This window comes from Vespula vulgaris, chromosome 1 (genome assembly GCF_905475345.1).
Source record: "Vespula vulgaris chromosome 1, iyVesVulg1.1, whole genome shotgun sequence".
Lineage (NCBI taxonomy): Eukaryota > Metazoa > Arthropoda > Insecta > Hymenoptera > Vespidae > Vespula > Vespula vulgaris.
The window spans coordinates 19531203-19551674 of NC_066586.1; the positions used below are offsets into that span (position 1 = coordinate 19531203).

The 20472-nt window shown below is 36.1% G+C and overlaps 2 protein-coding genes across 4 annotated transcripts; one reads left to right on the plus strand and one right to left on the minus strand.

Moving 5' to 3' along the window:
- Nucleotides 1-2727: 2727 nt before the first annotated feature.
- LOC127068249 (mucin-6-like) lies at nucleotides 2728-14600 on the plus strand. The gene is made up of 5 exons (XM_051004181.1): nucleotides 2728-2963; nucleotides 7397-7517; nucleotides 7619-7981; nucleotides 8057-12529; nucleotides 12776-14600. Exons 1-5 carry the CDS (start codon nucleotides 2913-2915, stop codon nucleotides 14167-14169), a joined length of 6402 nt encoding a protein of 2133 aa, XP_050860138.1. The 5' UTR covers nucleotides 2728-2912; the 3' UTR covers nucleotides 14170-14600.
- On the minus strand, nucleotides 14487-19311 carry LOC127068294 (shematrin-like protein 1). Of its 3 annotated transcripts, none has more exons than XM_051004263.1 (5): nucleotides 19128-19311; nucleotides 18937-19037; nucleotides 17291-17426; nucleotides 15619-15793; nucleotides 14487-15508 (listed from the first exon to the last, which is right to left on the minus strand). In XM_051004263.1, the coding sequence occupies exons 1-5, from the start codon at nucleotides 19294-19296 to the stop codon at nucleotides 15172-15174; spliced, it is 918 nt and encodes a 305-aa protein (XP_050860220.1). In that variant the 5' UTR covers nucleotides 19297-19311; the 3' UTR covers nucleotides 14487-15171. The 3 variants fall into 3 exon arrangements, with proteins under 3 accessions (XP_050860220.1, XP_050860213.1, XP_050860230.1); XM_051004256.1 differs by having other exon boundaries at nucleotides 18937-19064; XM_051004273.1 differs by lacking the exons at nucleotides 17291-17426; nucleotides 18937-19037; nucleotides 19128-19311 and adding an exon at nucleotides 16193-17043.
- Between the last annotated feature and the right edge of the window lie 1161 nt (nucleotides 19312-20472).

Genomic DNA, 20472 nt, shown 5'->3' on the forward strand with positions numbered 1-20472 from the left:
ATACGTTGGAATGAGAGTTAAATTTTAAAAAGAGAGAGTGATTAATATCAATGAGATAGAAAGAATAGATTATGTAAATAATTGGAAATATTTGTCAAAGCATCTTAAAGATTTTTCAAGCTTTTTTTTTATGTTCGTCGAAAAGAATAAAAGTCGAAGAACAGCGAAATCAGAATCCTCTTAGAGGATTAACTCGCATCTAAGATAAAGTAACCGCGAAGAAAGACACTTGTCTATTTCTTTTCTCTTCTACCCTTTTCAAAGACACACGTTATCGCACGCTATCGTAAATCTCCTTGAACGCGAAATATCAAGATATCAAAGAACACGCGAGGATTGATCAAGCATCGATTTGGACATTAATATCGTGAAGAAAATTTCTCGCACGTATTCCTTTCATCGTTCTATGTTCGATCGAGATAACGTCCTTAAAAAAATATAATAGAGAATCAAAGATCGCTCGAAATGACGACATTGAATTCGGAGAAAGCGATTTAGATTCTAACAAACCTACGATGATGGAATAGGATCGTTTTTTATACGTCATTTTGACTAAAGATGCTTTCTCAATGTTCGGTTAAGAAATTATATTTGTGTATCTGATACGAAGTCAGAGTTGTCGGAGATGGAAACGGAGCCCTTGGTGCAATCGATCTTGGATTTTCTTCCTCCACCTTAACTCTTTCTCAAAATAATTTCTCTCGAGAACTATGAACGTAACGACAACCATTCTTCTACTCGTTCATCAAGAGAAGACTGAATACGATAAGAGAAGAAGAAAAGAAAAAAGGATGAGAATAAACAGACGAATGCTATTAATCAAAACGTAGATTACAAATCGCTAGTTTTCTTAATTTCTTAACAGATCGCAATATCATCTTTAATTCCAATTAGATTCAAAAAAACAATATCTATGACCTTTATATATCTTTAACTTTGACCTTTCGTATACCTTTTGCGGCTTGTTATATCTCGTCCAATTAGAAGACTTTCGTAGCAAATAAAACGCACGAGAGTAACAACGGCGCGCGAGATGAAAAATCCTTCGCAAAAATTTCGGTGCAATTACTTCGAACACGCTTGAAACGCGAATCACGCTATGATACTCGACTGAAAGAGATTCTCGTTAAAAACCTATAACTTCATAACAGCAGAATGACATCCACGATAAAGAGAATTTTTGCGATACTTATACTTCCATGGCATGGGAAATAAACAGCCGCACTCGAAATAACAACGAAACTGGCGGAAATTTTTGTGAGAAACTTTTTGACGTTTTCGTTCTCGAGTTGCGATAGCATTCGAGTTATCCGATTATCTTCTAGGACTAGATCTAAAGTCAAGGTTTACTCTTTAAACTTGAGTTATGTAACATGAACTCGAGTTCATCTTCGAGTCAGCTTTTATACTTTTCATATTTTTTTCTTTCTCCGTTTTGATCCAACGAACAACATTAGCGATTTCCTTTTATAATAATTTCCCCAAGCAATCGTTTCCTATTACACAATTTTTTTAGCAAAGAAAGCAAAAGTTAATTACGTGACATTAACGAACCCATGAATTAACTGGTCGCAAAGATGTCGAAGACCTTGATGTTAATACCATCCGTTCAATATACCGTCGAAGAAATTTACCGATAAATGATCATTGCAAAAAATATTGAGAAGACGTTAGATATCATCTCAATTTTTCTATTACAGATCCATATAATTCATGGAAATAAATCGTATGTATCTACCTTCGATACGAGGTCGTAGAAATAAAAGAGATTGTTCGATTCGAACGCAAGTATTTCAATATCTCGACTACCATATATGGTATGATGGTTGATCGACCTTTATCGATCATTATAAACGTTTAGTGCTTAATTGAGATACTACAAAATAGCAACGTTCTAGACGACCTCTTTCAATCAACATTTTTTTCGATCGAAGGTAGTAGCTATCTCCCTCCCTCCCTCCCTCTCTCTCTCTTTCTCTCTCTCTCTCTCTCTCTCTCTCTCTCTCTCTCTCTCTCTCTAAATGCATTAATTTAAAAAAAGATGCGCTCTCGTTCAAAGGATAAAAGCGGAGCAGAAAGCCGATAGCAATCAATCTCAAATGGCCTTGTACCGAGGAAGGACGAGTCACAAATTTCGATAGATTCTATCGGATGATTCATCTTGCGTTTCTCACGAAACAACAGCGAAACGCATTTATAAATATACCACGTAGCGTCTTCGCGCATTCACCGCGTAATACGAATTAACAAGGATTTTGCTAACAGAATAATATTTCAAGGTACTTTTTTTTACTATCTGTACATTCTTCTTACTATCCGTGTAGATCGTCGAGTCGCTATGTATTCGCTAATCGATGTACTAACTAGGCTTCGATGCCACTTAAGAAGAAAAAAGAAAAAAGGTACTCGGGATGTATCACGCGAGAGGGAAATTGAACTGACTTGAAGACGATCGAAAGGATAAGGACACAACGAGAGAAAAATCAACAGAATTAGAGGACTGAGATTACTCTAGATCATAGTTAGAATCTTTTTAATGTCGTTGAGGAGGGAAGACCACTCGCGAAGATGAAAAAGGCGAAGGAGACGAAAAAGGCACTAAGGAGTGAGGTGAGACGATGGTAGTGGCAAAAGAATGGAGAGAAGAGAGGAGATACAAGGAGGATGGGTATCAAGTTGGTCGGTTGGCCTGGTAGATGACCCCCACCCTGTATAAAAGGCTTCTTCGACTGGCGACGACTTCAGTCTTTCAGTTCGGCTGACACACACACTGTGTACTAATCCGAAGATCATCTTAGGCCGAGGCTGAGAGAGAGAGCCTTTGGTAACGGCGCGACAACGAAGACGAAGGATGCCTTGCCAATAATAGAAGACAACAGCACTACAGGATTCTCAGTAGGATTCTCGGCAAAATGCTCGCCAAGATGTGCCTTAGCCCTGCGATCTTTGCTTTCTTCACCCTGGTACGTCCCTTAGTCTACGAAAACTTCAACGTGGATGAGCCTACTACTACTCGAGGCCAAGTGCAATCTCGTTTCTTATGTGGAAATTAAGATTCAACAGTTTCGATAGTGCGCGCGACTTTCAGTGATCACCGATCGATTTCTATTTCTTTTTATCTCTTGATTTTTTTCAAAAAAGTGCAAAACGATCGATATCTCTTTTTTTTTACCGTTATTTTTCTTTCTTTTCCTTTTCAAATTTCGAATCAACTTCGACAGCATCGTCATCGAGAATTTATAAATTCCGAACGGGGGAACGGACCTTGAGGAATTCTTGAAAATAGAGTAAAAGTAAAATAATCGATCGAGCACGGTATAAGTACTTAGCGATATACAAACGGTTGAGACTACAAACGCAAATATAGCGATGATACGTGCTTACATCTGCGCTCGTACGTGCGCTGGTTCGCGCGACAAAATTCCAAAGGATTACGAAATCAACGGAGCATGTCGATTCGACTGCAAATAGAAAATCGCAAAAATCGATTCGACGAACGGCTAGTAATAGAGAAGCAGCGAGCTCGATTCCATCAATCGCGGACCTTTTAATTATGATATTCCAATTTAAAAGAAAAAATCAAAGCTTACGATCTTTCGAAACAACATGATATAATCTTTTTTTTTATAATGATATTAATTGATCAAAATGCATAAAAATCAAGTGTTTCGTTAAAAGGCAAATGAGAGATCGTAAAAGTGACTAGTCCTGAAAGTGAACGTCACCTTTCATTGATCTTGACTTCCCCATTCATCGGAGCAACAGCTGCACTACATTTCATTCATGATTCTCCGGCGACGCGTATCGGAGCAGTGTTACAAAGGCCAGACATAAACGTCTCGGTTATAGGTGTATATGTATATACTAGAAGAAAATACATGCACTCGTTAAACCTTGAACTTGTACTATCGGTCGACTAACATCTTCTCGCTTTATCGCGACAATTCCTCAAACTCGTAATACTTGGATAATTCTGTTCCATTTTTTTCTATTTCGATAGATGATATTAACCCTCTGATTACATTTGTTCTATCGGCATGTAACAATTTTTTTGTAAGCAATTTCGTATAAAGTTTCGAATTATAGAAAAAAGAATCGAATTGACTATTTTGTCAGAAGAATAGATTAAAAATCGAGAGAGATAAACGTATCGTTCTCATTCTTCCAAATATTTCATCGCTTATCTAAACAATCGATTAAAAGGAACACAGCTCCATTTATAAGAAAAATATTGGATTTTTCTGTATCGTATAATTTGTTGATATAGTCAACGAATGAATTTCAGTCAATCATTCATCTGTTATCATGGATATCTGTTATATTTTTCTTTTCTGTTTTTTCCCAGTTTCGTTACGTATCGTTTTCGGGTTCCACGTGAAACAACGTCGATGATAAAAGTTTCGCAGAGCTAAATGGATATCGATGAGTTTTATGACGAAAGAAGAAACTTTTACGTGGAATAGGATAAATTTAGATATAGGAAATAGGAAAATTCTTTTCAATTCGATGTCATCTGATTATCAAAGTAATTACAACGTATTTATTAACAAAGTATTTACAACGCGTTACAATGATATCCATTTAAACCAGACGTCTTCCATTGAAAATCCGACGATGATCGACGACTACCGGTCAAACCGTCGGATCTTTTTATCTCAGATCTTCCGAGAGACTATCTCTCGATGCAATCCATTTGTACTGTTTACAAATCCAAGGGAGAAAGAGAGATATAAATAGAAAAAGAGAGAAAAAGAAAGAAATGCAGCGTTTAACGATACGATACGGCCGGTTAAATACGAAGCTCGCTATCAGTTAATTTGTTCCGCATCAAAGCGTCTCCCATAGCTGTCGTTGCTCGTTACGTGCATCTTCAACGGCGTATAAGTGCCAATTTATGGCAATTTGCAAATGACAATTCGTATATAATTTTTTATTGGTAAATCCCTTGGATCTATTAGGGATTACCTTGTAAAAGGCCAGAAATTCAATGTCGATTGTCCGTTATTATCGCGCTTATATAAATGCAATAATTTCGAAATAGTCCCAGATGAAATAGAGTCGTGGGTTGTAAAGTCGTGGATGAGCAATAAACTAAAGGACCTCATGAAGTTGAAATAAATTTATTTAACATGTACCTCATAAAGTGCGAGCGATTATTTTTCGCGTTACATCGACTAGCGAGCATAAAAATTACTTTTACAAAGATCGAATGTACGGCCGACATTCTTCTGGTTACTCTCGCTGTTTAATAAAGAAAACCGCGAAACCACGAGCACGACTTAACGGACTTCTCGCTCGCACAATTCGCAACGAAGTCTGACAATGAATTTTTCTACATTCTACAAAACCAGCTTTCTTTCTGCAATATACCTTCTTGCTGTCGCAACAACGCGACAATAGACTTTTCAGACGTTCTATCGATTCTTAGTGGGTGATTGACTACATAATTAACATTACTTCGATGTTTATTCTATTACGCTCGATAAATTATTCGGTAAATTTATTTTATCATACATATATATATATATATTTATATATATAAAGTTTAAGTAAATATCGCTGTTTAACGACGCAATGAAAAAATTTATTAAAAGGAGAGAAAATTTATTAAAGGAGAGATTTTTTTCAAAACTGAACATTATCAATACAGGGACATAAAAAGTATAGTATACTCAAGTATATCGAATAACGTTAACGTAAAACTATTTCATATGGAAAGGCACAAATATCGATTTCTTCTTTCTACATTTTCTCGCTATCCTTCGTTCGCGATTTATAAAAGTGACTTTATCAGGATTAACAGAAATAATCTAAAGTTCCAAAATGGCATCCGGAATTCGAAAAGAAGCAAGTAACGTCTCGATAGTCTCGTGCAAAGGGCCAGATCCCGAAAGTAGACGCTGGAAAGAGACAAACGATCATGAAAGAAACGATCTTGGCCTCTACAGCCGTCGGCAATATCGATGGTTGTTCCGTTACACAACTCGTTTAAGACTTTCACTAGAAAATGATGCGTCGATTCGTCTTTTCCGATGCACGAGTCGATACAACTTTGATGATCTGACCGGCAGATTTGCTTGTGAATAATTAAGATGGTATGAAAGGAGAAGAATGAGAGAGAGAGAGAGAGAGAGAGAGAGAGAGAGAGAGAGAGAGAGAGAGAGAGAGAGAGAAGAAAGATCCGGTTTGAGGCCAACGAAAGATCAACTTCCGTAAAAAAGCATGGAAACTAATTTGATCGATATGCATACCTAAACGCATTCTGCTTCATTACTACAATCGAAGATTACGAAACGTTGTAGGATTTATCGATATTTTTCTCTCTTGTTTGTACCTTTCCAATGCTCTTATACGGTTCGCGTAATATAATTATATTATCGTTATTAATAACTACGTCGAAAGTAGTCACGTGGAGTAGCACGCGACGTAAAGTCCGCCTGTTTTTTTTTTTTTATTCTCTTTCTTGGACAAGCGTATAATCTAGCGATCATCGACTTCTCGATAGGATGACACTCTTCTTAAATGGCATACAAGTGATCTTCGTAATGGAATAAAAAACTTCTAATCGAAGAAAACGATCGTCCTTGATATCGAGCGCAATTAAATTCTAAACATTATCTCATCTTGTCGGACGTGTCGAACATCGTCCTCCCACATTATCAATTTCTGGTTTTACGCGTATGGCCCAATGAAGATCTTCGTATCCTCAAGGGGATCTTACTTTCCCTTTTCGTAGGTGGAACAACAGAATCGCTGAGATCATCAGCCTCTCGAAAAACGATCTCGAGCTATACTATTCAACGAGGCGGACACGTGTCAATTTCAATGACCTATAATATCGCTCTATAAATGGATATTAAAATTGATCTCCTCCGAGTAGAAATATATCTTCGTGTAACTTTGTCTAACCGAACGTCGCTTTGTATCATCCACAAAACGAAATCTTACATTTGCATCGCGGAAAGAAAGATCGAAACCTTGTGGAAAGTGTTACGTGAAGTATCGGCGTTACTCTCACTGCTCGCTAAGTGTTGTAACGCCGAAGGAACTGACATTAAACGAAACGAATGAGTCTGAAAAATGAAGGATGCTCGCGTATAAGTACGTATACTCATAAGTTGGACGTATAGGAACCCAAAGACTTTTTTAACAAATTCGCTTTCCCTTCATTGAAGTTCTGTCCTGTACGAGATCGCACGTCACGATAAAAGCTCTATCGTTTCGAAATAAAACATCAAGTGGTAATACAAAATGAGCATCTTGTAAATTTTCCTATCCCTTTCGGTAATATATTGAGGATCGAAAGCTAATATCAGCATTAATATTAGTTGGAGTAAAATACGAAAACACTAGATATTAATGATAAAAATTAAATATAGAAATATCTTTTCCAAAGGTTATTACCACTGTAGTGTCGCAGTTTACACAATTGGAAGAAAACAGAAAAGGCACGGAATTAATTTTAGACATTAGCGATGAACACAAGGCTCAATATTTAAATCAAAATTTTTATTCGAGTAAGTAAAAACATTTAAAAATAAAATTATTACAATAATGATAATATAACAATAACGTCAATTCGTTGAAAAAAATTTAAGTTAGAAACACTTTTTTCCAGATGCGTATAACTACGGTTATGAAGTGAATCCTAATGGACAATTTCATCACGAAGTACATGGGCCAGACGACATTACATATGGATGTTATGGCTATGTAGATCCTTTTGGAAAATTAAAAACAACATTTTACGTAAGTGATGGATGGGGATACAGAGTAGTCCAGCCAGGGCAAAACGTCGAACTATTTTTTCACGAACATGAACATCATGAGAATAGTCAATCTCAAGAGAATGATAATAACGAGCGTCATGATCATCACGGCATTCTAACAGCTTGGGATAAGTTACATTTTCCACCCATATGTGCACAATTTGAAGGGACGAATACTAATCCTACTGTGATACCACCATCAGAACCAGAAAGTAAGAAAATGTAAAACAAGCACTATCCGAATATAAGTATAAGTATAATTCATAATCTTTATTTTGAATCTGTAGCACTTGGGACCCCAGGAATTCCTGGGATAGCTAAATATCCTGCCGCTCCTGGCACACCGGAAACACCATCTCGATCTGGACACCTCAAAAAATCAGAAACTCCTACAATTCCAAGAAGATCAGAACCTCCTGATATTCCAACCTCATCAAGAACTCCTAATCTTCCAGGAAGACCAGGAACACCGAGAAAACAAGAAACACATGCATCATATATCGAACGCTTTGAAAAGCCGGGCACACCAAAGACTCCTGAGTCCTCAAACATTCCAGGAAGACCAAAAACTCCTGACATTCCAAGTACCCCATCACATCCTGGATTCCCTAGAAAACCTGCAAGAGTAAGGATTTCTAGTACTACGAGCACACCAGAAAAACAATATTATTCGGAATATCCTAGCACATCTGGAACATCTGTCACCCCAGGAAAACCATTCCAACATTCATATCCTGGCACGTCTAGTATTCTTGTTATTCCAGAAAAACCATCGCAACCAGGCAGTATTTTACGTAGACCAGAAACTCCTAGAACTTCTGTTACTCCGAGCAAGTCAGGAACATCGTATTATTCGAGCTATCCTGAAAGATCAAGAACTTCTGATATTCCAGCCATAATAGGAACACCATTGCATTTTACGTACCCTGATACATCAAGAATTTTTGTTACACCAGATAAACAAAACACTCTTGGTACTCCAAATTCATCCGGAATACCATTCATAAATCCTGATACACCAGAGACTCCTGGAAGTCCCGGAACACCAGAAACGCCAAGAACACTACCGCAACCTTTATATTTGAACACAAGAACTTTAAACAATACAGATAGAGAAGATACTCCTGCACGTTCTGAAGATACACCACCTTCGAGCCCTGACATATCAGAAACTTCGGATAACTCAAACGAAGGAAGTAATTCTGGAATAGAAGCACTACCATCTCCTGCGTATTCAGATACACCAGACACATCATCGCATCCTATATCCACAAGAATAACGTTTCATCCTGACATACCAGCGACTTCTGCATATTTGGGTGCAGCAGGAGCTTTTAGTACTCAAGGTATACCAAACCCTCAAAATATACCCAACATTTCTGAACATATTCAACCTTCGTACATTACAAATGAATTAGACTATCGCGAATTAACAACTCCACTGAATCCTGTAACTCCTGACATACCAAACATAATTTACTCTTTCTCGAGAACAACTACCGCAGACTCATTAAATCTATCATCGTCTTCTTCGTACCATAACACCACAGACAATGTTATAGTAACACCAGCAATCTCACAACCATCATCATCTTCTGAAATTCTTGGCGTTGCTATAACAACAGGAACTTCTGATATTTCTGAATTTCCTGGAACAATAAAAATACCATTTCTTCCTGAAATCCCTGACATATCAGAAAGACCAGATACTCTTAGACAGATAGACACTTTTGCGTGCCCAAGCACTTCTACACATCCAAGCACTTTTACACAGCCAGATATTTCTGAAGACTCTCAAAAACGTAAGTGGCCACACACAGTTGCATTTTCTCAAACATCATCCTATTCTAAAATTCCTAAAAAATGCGATAAAAGTACTCAAACAATGTCTAATCCATTTCAATCTATAATCAATACAAAACAAAAGAGACCAACCAGTCTTGAGCTCAATAAAGGAAAAAAAGCACTTAAGAGACGCTATAATTTCCCTGAAATACTGTCGCTTTCTGGAAACCACTCGCAGCCTACATATTCTGGCATACAATGGACTTCTGGCATTATCGCAGAACATGGTATGCCATCTATTCCTATGACGAATACACCAGAGATTTCTAGTAGTCAAAATATTCTTGAACAGACTGGAGTTTCGAGTACTTCAGATGGATCAAACAGTCGCGGAGATAAAAGATCACCGCGTCCTTTAACCCCTGACATATCAAACACATCAATAAATTCACGATTAGCATTATCTTCTAGAATACTTTCCATTGCAAAGTCACGACTAGTTCTTAACATTCCTAAATTTTCTCGCCCAATAAGAACACTATTCCATCCTGAAATACCTAACAAACCAAGAAGACTAGGCAACTCTGAACAGTCAAACATTACAGGACAACATAACACATCAGAAATAACACAACTTCCTGGACACTCTGCCACTCTACCATATTGCATTCATAGTATTACAGGAACTCAGAGAAAAAAATTATCATCTTCTACATCTTCAAGTATACCAGAAACATCAATGCGTTCGGCAAATGCTGACAAACCATCAACTCCACAAATTACAGAACAACTAACAAGAACACTATCTGATACACATTCGAACACACAAGAAACATCATTATTATCTAACACAGCAGGGTCTTTTAATTTTCCAAGTAGCTTAAAAATTACTAAATTATCTAAAAAACCTGTTAGAGAAAAGACTTCTAGTCCTACAGGGCTCTATCGTCCTATAAAGATTGAAATTTATAAAGTAGATACAAAAGCTGATCTTAAAAACATCAATACATCGGAAACAGTACCAGATACTTCTCTTTCTTCGTCTACAATAGATCCTCCTGCACAGTTTGCCATACGAAATACTTCTCATACGTCACGTAAATTAAACTTTTCTGAATACATTGACAAATCAAAAGAAATATCATATGATGAACACTCTCGCATACCACCATATTGCATTAATGATATTGCAGAAACTCCAGAGAGACTACCATCTTCTGCACAGTCGGTGCATCAGAAACATTTGCAGCCTGGACAGTCTGGCATACCATCGACTTCTGTTACCGCAGAAATTACAACAAGAACACCACATCTTGGATATTCGAATACACCAGAAACACCATCGTATCCTGTACACGTTGACACCTCAGAAACCTCAGAAAAACTGTCACCTCTTGCACATTTGGATGCAGTAATAACGCCAGAGTATCCTGTATACCCTGACCCATCAAAAACACAACCGCATTTTCAATACTCTGGCACAGCAGGGATTCCTAGTTCTCCAAGTAAATCTATAAGTTCTGAACAATTTGTCATACCAGAGATTATTGTTACTCCAAGTACTCCACGTACCCCATATATTAAACAATCTGACATATCAAGAATACAAGCGTATTCTGAGGATGCTAACATCGCAGAGACTTTTAATTCTACAGGAGAACCACATCATCCTATAGAGCTTGCCGTAAAAGAAGCATATAGTACCTCAGATAGAGAAGCCAATCTTAGAGGCACTTACACATCAGAAACAATGTCAGATACGCCTTCTTCCGATACACCAGGCACTCCAGAATATATTGGCACATCAAAAGTAACTGAACATTCTCGCATACCACCGTATTGCATTCATGATATTGCAAAAACCCCAGAGAGATCACTATCTTCTACACAATCGAGTGCATCGGAAACATTTTCACAGCCAGAACAGTCTGGCATACCATCGAGTCCTGTTATAGCTGAAACTACAGCAAGAATGCCATCTCCTGCACATTTGGGTACACCGAAAACATCATTGTATCCTGGATATCTTGGCATATCGCTAATTCCTGCTGTTGGAGAAGCACCGGCAAGAACACCATCTCCAGCACATTTGGGTACACCAAAAACATCATTGCGTCCTGGATACCTTGGCATAGCGTCGACTCCTCCTATTGCAGAAACACCAGCAAGAACGCCACCTCCAGCACATTTGGGTACACCAGAAAAATCATCACGTTCTGAATACTTTGGCATAGCATCGACTCCTCCTATTGAAGAAACACCAACAAGAACATCACCTCCAGCACATTTGGATACACCGAGAACACCATCGTATCGTGTAAACTCTGATAATTCAAGAACCGAAGCGCATTTGCCATACGTTAGACCGGCTGGAACTTATAGATTTCCAGGTAGACCAAGACGTCCTAGTCAATACGTTATAGCAGATACTTCTGATACTTCAGATACATCTGGACATCGTGGCACATCAGAAACGCAGCCATATTCTGAGACTCCGGAAACTTATGATACTTCGAGTAGACAAGACATTCCTGGATATAGTGATACATCAGAAACACATCCGTCTCCTGAATATCATGATACATCTTATACTTCAAATAGACAAGATACTTCTGGATACCATGACACCTCAGGAACAAAATCGTATTCTGAATATCCCATCACACCTGGAGCTTCTATCTCCCCTGATAAACTAAGACCTTTTGAACATGGCAGAACAAAAACTTCTTCGAGTAGAGTAGGCCATTCTGATCATCGTGGAGGATCAGGAGGAATACAACATGCTGAATATCCTGACATGCCAGAAAGATCTAATAGACCTAATATACCACGCTATCCATCTTATACATCACATTCAAGCTATAATGGATCTCTTAGATATCCGTCAACTTATCCTAGCATTCCGAGAACAAGCGGAAGACCAGGTTTATTTGGATTCCCCGAGAAGCTGGATGGCATGCTTCTTAGAAAATCAAGTATGTATTATTTTTTTTTTGTAATAGCAGTTTGATATTATTTATTATTTTACGACTTAAAAAATTCGCTAAGATTTATATATCAGTAATATAGATCACAGTTAATGTTATGGTATAATAAAACTTTATATTTAAAATTGAATACAAATTAGACTCGTGTAGATGTATTTTTTTTTGTAAATTGTAAAATCTTATGGATTTTCTTACCATGTTTTTACTTGTAATGGTTTTTATATATTTTTATAGATTACCCAATTCATATTGGATATCCTTCTTATCTCAATGGTCCTGAGGACCTTGTTGAACCAGAAGGATCTATCGGAGACGTCGGTGGTGATGGTGAACCAGGCCCAGATGGTCCATGGCCAACCGGATCTCCAGGACCTGACGGACCATGGCCTGGTGATCCAGAATATTACTCAGGTGTAATTCATTCCGCGCAATCGCGATCTCGTGGTCCTGTGAAAATTGTACAGCTCAAATCTTATACACGGATAAATAATAGTTCATCGATAAAAACAGGTTTTCCAGAACAAATTAATTTAAGATCACTTATAAAGTCGAATTCTAATTTTGCTAGTACGATAAGTAACGATAAATTGTCAGAGGTTTCATATCCTATCAAAGTAAGCGAAGTCGTTGATTTTGATCGCAATAGATTTAAGACGCAAGGATATGAACAAATTGATGAAGTAAATATTAACCACAATGCGAAAGAAATTAATTCATTGATGCATGATACATTGAAAACGTCAGGTCATCTAAAATACACATTCTCAAAAAATCATACGGACAATCTGGAAAAAGATGAAATTACTGATAAGAATATTAAGGCATACGGTTCGAAAATTGAACATAAGCAAAATAATCAATATGAGGTAATAGATGACATTAGACGAGCAGAAGAACCGAAAGAAGACTTTGAACAATTCTCTGTTCATCGTCAGAAACAATACCGAAAAGAATTTAAATTTCCCGTCAATCGTACTTTTGCATCCCAAGACATTATTAAAGATGCACTAGATCAATCTTATAAAATAGGCCATCAAGGAAGCCGCCTTATAATGCATACGAAGTTCGATAGATATGAAGAAAACAAAGACCGAGAAAATATTGATTCTCCTGAAGAGCAAACTATTGCTGTCATAGAACAGGTAAATACATCGTCCGAGGCAGAACAAATAGATCATGGTATAAACGCAACGGGAGTTCAACCACCACATTCGATCAATGTTAAGTCCTTTTCATTACCCCTAGGACCGAATCCACAAGCTTGTCCTTGTTATTTAGTTGAGTCGTACAAGGAAAATGATAGCACCAGCAGCACGACATCCATTCCTCTCATTGGTCAGCTTGGATTCATCCCTGTCATTTTTGTACCGTACTGTCCCGGTAATAAGGCAGATAGTCAAAAAATGAAGCTTATTTATCCCTCCGCAACACCCGTGCCATACGCATGCAATGCATGTGGCACGCCAGATGAAAACGTAGAAACAAAACTTCTTGGCTTACAATTAGATCAGCTTGGCAATATTGAAAATTTAAAGAATATCTTGAGTGTAGCCAATCTTGGATTTTTAAATGTCCCAGTCAGAGCCCTTACCGAGAAGAGAAAGATCAGAAACAGGAAAGTAGTATGAAGAATCTAGTTAACTTATTCATATTAATATACAAAAAATAATATTTTTTGCCGGGGAAGATAAGTATCCGCTCTTATGAGAATTAAATATGGAATATTGGAACTATCCCTCTGCCAGCTGCAGGTCAGCTGATAGATTGGTCGATTCGATGATATTGAAAGTTAAACATTACTTATTGTGCATGATCGTTAAGAATGCATGTCGACTGACCGAGCTATGTATATATTACATTAAACGACTGACTATAATTATCCGTGCATGGAACATCGATGAGCATATAAGTCGTTCGTAGATTAATGTTTTTATTATACCGACGATATTTTTAAATTACTCTTTATTTTGAATACGGCAACAATGCCACTTAATGAATATTAAGCTTGAATATATACTTTTCCTCTATGTACTATTTTGTCGCATTTCCCAGGAAAACGAAGTTATTCCGTATGCCTTATACACAATTTTAATTATATATCGATGCGCTTGACTATTTCTTTAGACGCATGAATATTGTGCGATACAAATATTGATAAATGAACATTAATCGCTACACATATATACGTGTGTGTGTGAACAATTATTTATAATATATTAGAACAATTAAGAGATAGTTAATACAAATTGTATCATATTTTGACAATATTTATATACGAATTTTATCCATTTACTTTTAGATATTTTTATAAAAATTGCACGCAATTAGCTCCAACAAATTTATTACTTCCGAATATATTACATTTGATATAATGAATTAATTACTATGTTCTCGTCGGTAATACTTATATTTTTTTCACTAAATTTTCACATTCAAATGTCATGTTAATATTTACTACGTGTATTCATTATGTATGTTATGTATTATTCAAATATACGAAACAACATCGTCTAGTTTGAGAAATAAACGCTTTTGGTATTTTGATATTACATTGTTATAAAGTATATAAAAAAAGTAACTGTCAATTTTACGTATTAGTATTTATACATATATATTAAATTTATGAACTTTTAGGAATAGCCCCGATATCCAGAGGGATAGCCAGCATAACTACCATAACTACTACTACTACTACTACGGTAGCCATAAGGATCATAATTGTTTTTAATCCCATACGCAGAACCATAAGATCCACCGTAACCACCTGAACCGTAATTTCCATATCCATCGAGCCCTTGACCACCGTAACGGCCATAACCACTATAACTACCATATCCGAGGTAAGGATCATCGTAACCTCCAATTCCTAAGGTTCCGTATCCACCAATGTTTCCATATCCATTGTATCCACCGGGACCACCATAGTTATAATAAGGATTATATCCATTGTTACCGTAATACCCATATCTAGAAAAGAACAAATTCTCTGATTCTGTTGTATCGATTAATTAGAAACTAATCTCCACGTAAACACATAGGATAGAGTACAGACAATTTTTTAACGAATTTATCCTCACCCAGTATGTCCACCTCCAAGAACACCCCCAAGACTACCGATCGGATAACCCCTATATCCTGGTGTTAAATTCGTACCACGATATCCTGGTCCGTATATTGATCCTCCGGGATAACCTCCGTACCCTCCGTATCCTCCGTAGCCTGGTTGACCGTACTCTTTACCGATTAAAAATGCTGCAATCAAAGTATCATGCTAAAGGTAGGCATTTAAGCCACCTGGATGTCATAGTAGACACTTAATTCGTGAAATATATAAAAGAGTTAAAGGTATCTCGTACGAAGTCTCTTTCTCGATACATCACATGCGATTATTTTAATCTTTGATATTACTTTAACCCCTTGCCTTATGATTTCATTCGTGTGCCATAGTCGACGAGAAAATCGCATCGACCGAAAACAAGACCGAAAATAATCTCGTAAAATTATTACATCGTGAAGGAATCCAAATTTCAATGTCGATTTTTCTTTATCTATTTTCGTCGCTTATAACTTGATCTGCGCAACGATTCGTTTTCCTGATAATGGCTTCCCAAAGTATATTATGAAATATTGTAGAAAAAATATCTAACTTACTACAATTTTTATCTAACTGTTCTTTTATTCCACGGATCTGTCTATATTTGCACATTTTCGGATTATTATTTGTCTTTTCCCAAATCCATTGTTCTGATTGATGACACATATCTTCTTCTTCGCTATTATCGTCAATGATTGATTGTTTAAGATGTTTCCTTGCTGGATATAGTTTATAATTATATTCACTGTCATCGTTAAATATATTATTAACCGTATATAAACAATCGTTGGTATTAATTTTTCTTTTTGAAAACATTACGTATAAGAATTTTTTAAAAATATTTCCAGAAAGAGTGATATTAATTATTACAAATAAAGAAAAAATATAGTTTACACGTGCGAATGCAATCAAGTACTAACAATGAATGCAAGAGACAGTGTTCAATGCAAAGGCATTTAAATCACAAGTCTAACTCTTATGTTTGGCTTATGTCTGCCATATATTCTTATATCTAGTAAATACGTAAAAACATATCACTAGTTTCACACGATATTATTAGACAAGGGGTTAAGGACGTTCAATCACAGACAGTCGTGTGAACTTGGACGAGTAAAATAAACTTGTACTATTGTTGAAATATATACATACATAGAAATGTGTTTAAAGCGGATATTAACTATCTGTGTCGCTAACATTCTCACGCTCTGAAACGTCGAACGGTTATTATCGTAAAAGAAAAAAGGTGGTACATGTAATTGGATGCTAATGTAACGTATCTGTTGAAGGACTTCTTATAGTATTATGCATAAATCTACCATGCTTCCAGTTCGCTCATTTGTCTAATCTTAGAATTAAATCATCGTGAATGAGTCAAACTATTTCAAAGGATTCCCGGTGCACCTATTTATTTCTTTTATAAACATTTGCATAATCGAACTATAAAATCAATTTACTTGTATTACCGATTTTTCTAATGTAATTCGAAACTTGCAAAAAAGTAATGTGAAAATAAAGTGCGAATAATAAACGAGAATTTTGTTTCCAATATACTCAAAAGTATAATGATACGTGCACGAATACGATAAAAACAATTAAAATGAGAGAACGTGATGTATCAGATGGAACATGGATGAAGTGGAATATGTGTTGCTTACTCCGATCACTGGCTGCTGTGTCCAAGTCCTTCGTACCACTCGCGTCATTTACGGGTAAAAGTTTTGTCGATAATTTTGAGTTTGTCAGTTCTATAGCACTACTGCATAGCGCGACCAAACCAACGAGATACGTTACCTGCAAAAGCGAGGACGAGTAATAATATTCTAGAATATCATAAGACAGTCAGATCGTCTACCGTGAATCACAGGTAATCATTATTGCATACTACCACACGTATATATAAGTATCTCTTTTGACAAGCAAAAAATTAAATATGATTATCATGCTCATTATGTATGTATGTACTATCAGTCAAGAACCAACGCAGATATACATAATTTTCAACGGTACGGTACGCTATAAAGAAGGAGAAACGATAATGATTATTAGCACGCGAATAAATCGGAAAGTAAATTCGAAAAGAAGTTAATCAAAGCGAAGACGAATTCTGAAAATCTCCATTTTTTTCTTTTTTCTTTCTAATCGACACATATAAATACCAAAGAGAAGAGATCAAAACCGATAGAAAGTCTTACAATCGTTCAATAAATACTCTATTTTCAATAAATATTTATCTTTGAACAACTTATCATAAACTTTCGACAAATATTAGTTCGTTATGACAAATATTAGAGATAAATGAAGAAAAGAAGATTTATTATCTAAAAAAGTGAATATTGTCTATAGTACAGGGTGTTCAAAAAGGTTGGAACCAAACTGATACTATAACATATATCTTTTCGATAAAGCATTTTTGGACATGAATTTATTTGAATTTTTTTTATCTATTTGACCTCAGTAATACGTGATATAAGTTTGATGTCAACCTTCTTAAATATCCTGTATATTATTTATATAAATATATTTTTTCTTGTTTTATTACTGTCACATTTTACATACGTTATATAGACTTTAAAGATAATTTTATCAATGTAATTTAAGACGTAACCATATCGTATTAATATCTTCCTTTCATAATCCTAAGATATTTGTGCACGTACGATTTAAAATATCACAGAAAACGAGAAAATCTTGGAGAATTTTAATTTAACGAACGGAGCAATATCATAGCTCTTAATCGAAAATTAATAGATTGATCGATGGTCACATTTTATTGGCCATTTACAAGTTTTACGAACATAGTACATGCAATAGATCGAAATGCGTAAATTTTCCATCTAGTCAATTTTGTTTCGAATAAATCGCGAAAAATTGAACATAATTAGCACGTTTTGTTCTCCTCTGCAACGAGCATTATTCTTTCAAACGTCAACTGAATCGTTAAAAGTCTTCATTTACATCGGCACGACGCTTCGTCTTTACAGAGCCGTCAACTCGAGAAGGAATACGACGATTCACAAATCGAATCACCTTCGATAGAGTTAGTTTCATTAACATATCGTACAATCTTTCTTAACGATTCACTGAATTTTTCAATTGAGTTCTATTGAAACCAGTATCAAATCGCAATATAGAATCGAAAAGTTAAAAAAAAATCAATAAAAAACCTGCTCAAAATTTGATCAAATATTTGCTTAAAATGGTTCGTTGATGTTTGAAAGTATCGATAAAATATTTTTAAAAAATTTCGAGGACAGGCGTCCAATAAAAAAAAAAGAACGAAAGAATAAATAAATCGACTTACAAGTAGAAAAGACTTCATTTTGCGACAAGAAGAGTGGAAAGGTCCGAATTTAAAGTCGAGCCGAGATAAAGCGTGAGTCGATCCACGAAATCTAAGGCGATCTGCACGAAAGACATCGAGTTGATCCTCTATATACGGGTTTTAGCTATTAACTCCCCTCTCTTACGTTACTTTTTTCCGAACGGAAATACCTGGAGTACATGTTTGAAGTTGGATCCGAAGCAAAGAGTCGCCGTTGACAAGGTCGCGGACTGAGAATCTCTTGGCTTTCCACGCGACACGCCTGCTTAGAGGCGTGGAGCTGCCTCTACCTGTGGGAAATCGCGTTACCCTGACGTTTCCTTCCTCCTGTCTACGCATTTACGCGTTTACGTGCACACACCTGCATAATCTCGTATATATATAAACACAGTGATATCCTTCGGTTTTGACTGCGTCACCAAAGAACGGAGGACGCGAGATTGGTCTCTCGTCATCTTCGCCAAGTCGTGCCAACTCTACAAAGTAGTTCAAGATCTTTCCTAACAAAAGAGGGTTTACGTTTCGATTATCTTTCGATTCATTCTTACTTACACGCGAAACATACTCTCGTATTATATCCACGCTAAATAAGAGAATATCGTTGCTTTTATTTCAGTTTATAAGGTAGGTATCTTTAATGAATTCCGTTACATTCTTTCCTACTATTTTCTGAATGAACTGAACTTTTCTCATTATCTAGCACGCGTAATATAATTCTCGCAGAAAACAGATTTATCGCTTCTATGCTCGCGAATAAGTTTTAGAATACCAACCAAAATGCATTATGTATCGTATAGAAAATAGCTTATTCCAAACTTTGATTTTTTATTACATCGCCGAGTTAATGCTTTGTCGGGACGAGCCGACATTGTTATATAAAAATTCAACAATTTTTTCAACTTCCAAGACAATGTAAAATACTTCGAAAAAATAACTCTGACTCTCCATATTTCGGACAGTTGCAGTATCGGTTTAAGTTATGATGACATTTTGAACGAGCTTGTACAAAACTTTATATGCATACAACGAGATATGAATATTGATGAACAAAACCCTTATTTTTATTTGGGATTGAAATTAATGATATCGTAATTAATGTTGATTTTAAATAACTCTAGTCAATCCTTCCGATAAGTACTAATTCGACGTATGCCTGACAAATTACGAAAGGCCGCTTTCTATGTATTTAATAGATAACGAAAAAAGAGAAACACGTCTGTGGGTGTGACTTGTTGATTCTTTTTTCATTCTCTTCTCGTAGCAAGAGATTATTTTTTACCTTAAAATTAAAAATTTAGCTTAGAATTTTTGGTAGAAGACGATGTCGTTGTAAGAATTAGAGAAATCTTGATATGTCACACCTGGATGCATAAACAACATTATTATTCGCACGTGTGCACAAATGTGAATAATCGATAAACGGAATCGATGAACCGAAAATGATAGATTGCATGAATATGGAAGCGAAACTAATTGTTTACCATCGTTGATTAACATGTATTAATTATAAACTCG

Bases quoted from the DNA above. Each gene is read 5' to 3' on its own strand.
- LOC127068294 (XM_051004256.1), bottom strand. From the start codon at position 19,296: ATGCGTAGACAGGAGGAAGGAAACGTCAGGGTAACGCGATTTCCCACA. The intron at 19,065-19,127 runs GTATTTCCGTTC...ACCCGTATATAG, and splicing joins ACTTCAAACATGTACTCCAG to AGGATCAACTCGATGTCTTT. The intron at 17,427-18,936 runs GTAAGTCGATTT...TCGCTTTTGCAG, and splicing joins AAATGAAGTCTTTTCTACTT to GTAACGTATCTCGTTGGTTT.
- LOC127068249 (XM_051004181.1), top strand. From the start codon at position 2,913: ATGCTCGCCAAGATGTGCCTTAGCCCTGCGATCTTTGCTTTCTTCACC. The intron at 7,982-8,056 runs GTAAGAAAATGT...TTGAATCTGTAG, and splicing joins ACCACCATCAGAACCAGAAA to CACTTGGGACCCCAGGAATT. The intron at 12,530-12,775 runs GTATGTATTATT...ATATTTTTATAG, and splicing joins CATGCTTCTTAGAAAATCAA to ATTACCCAATTCATATTGGA.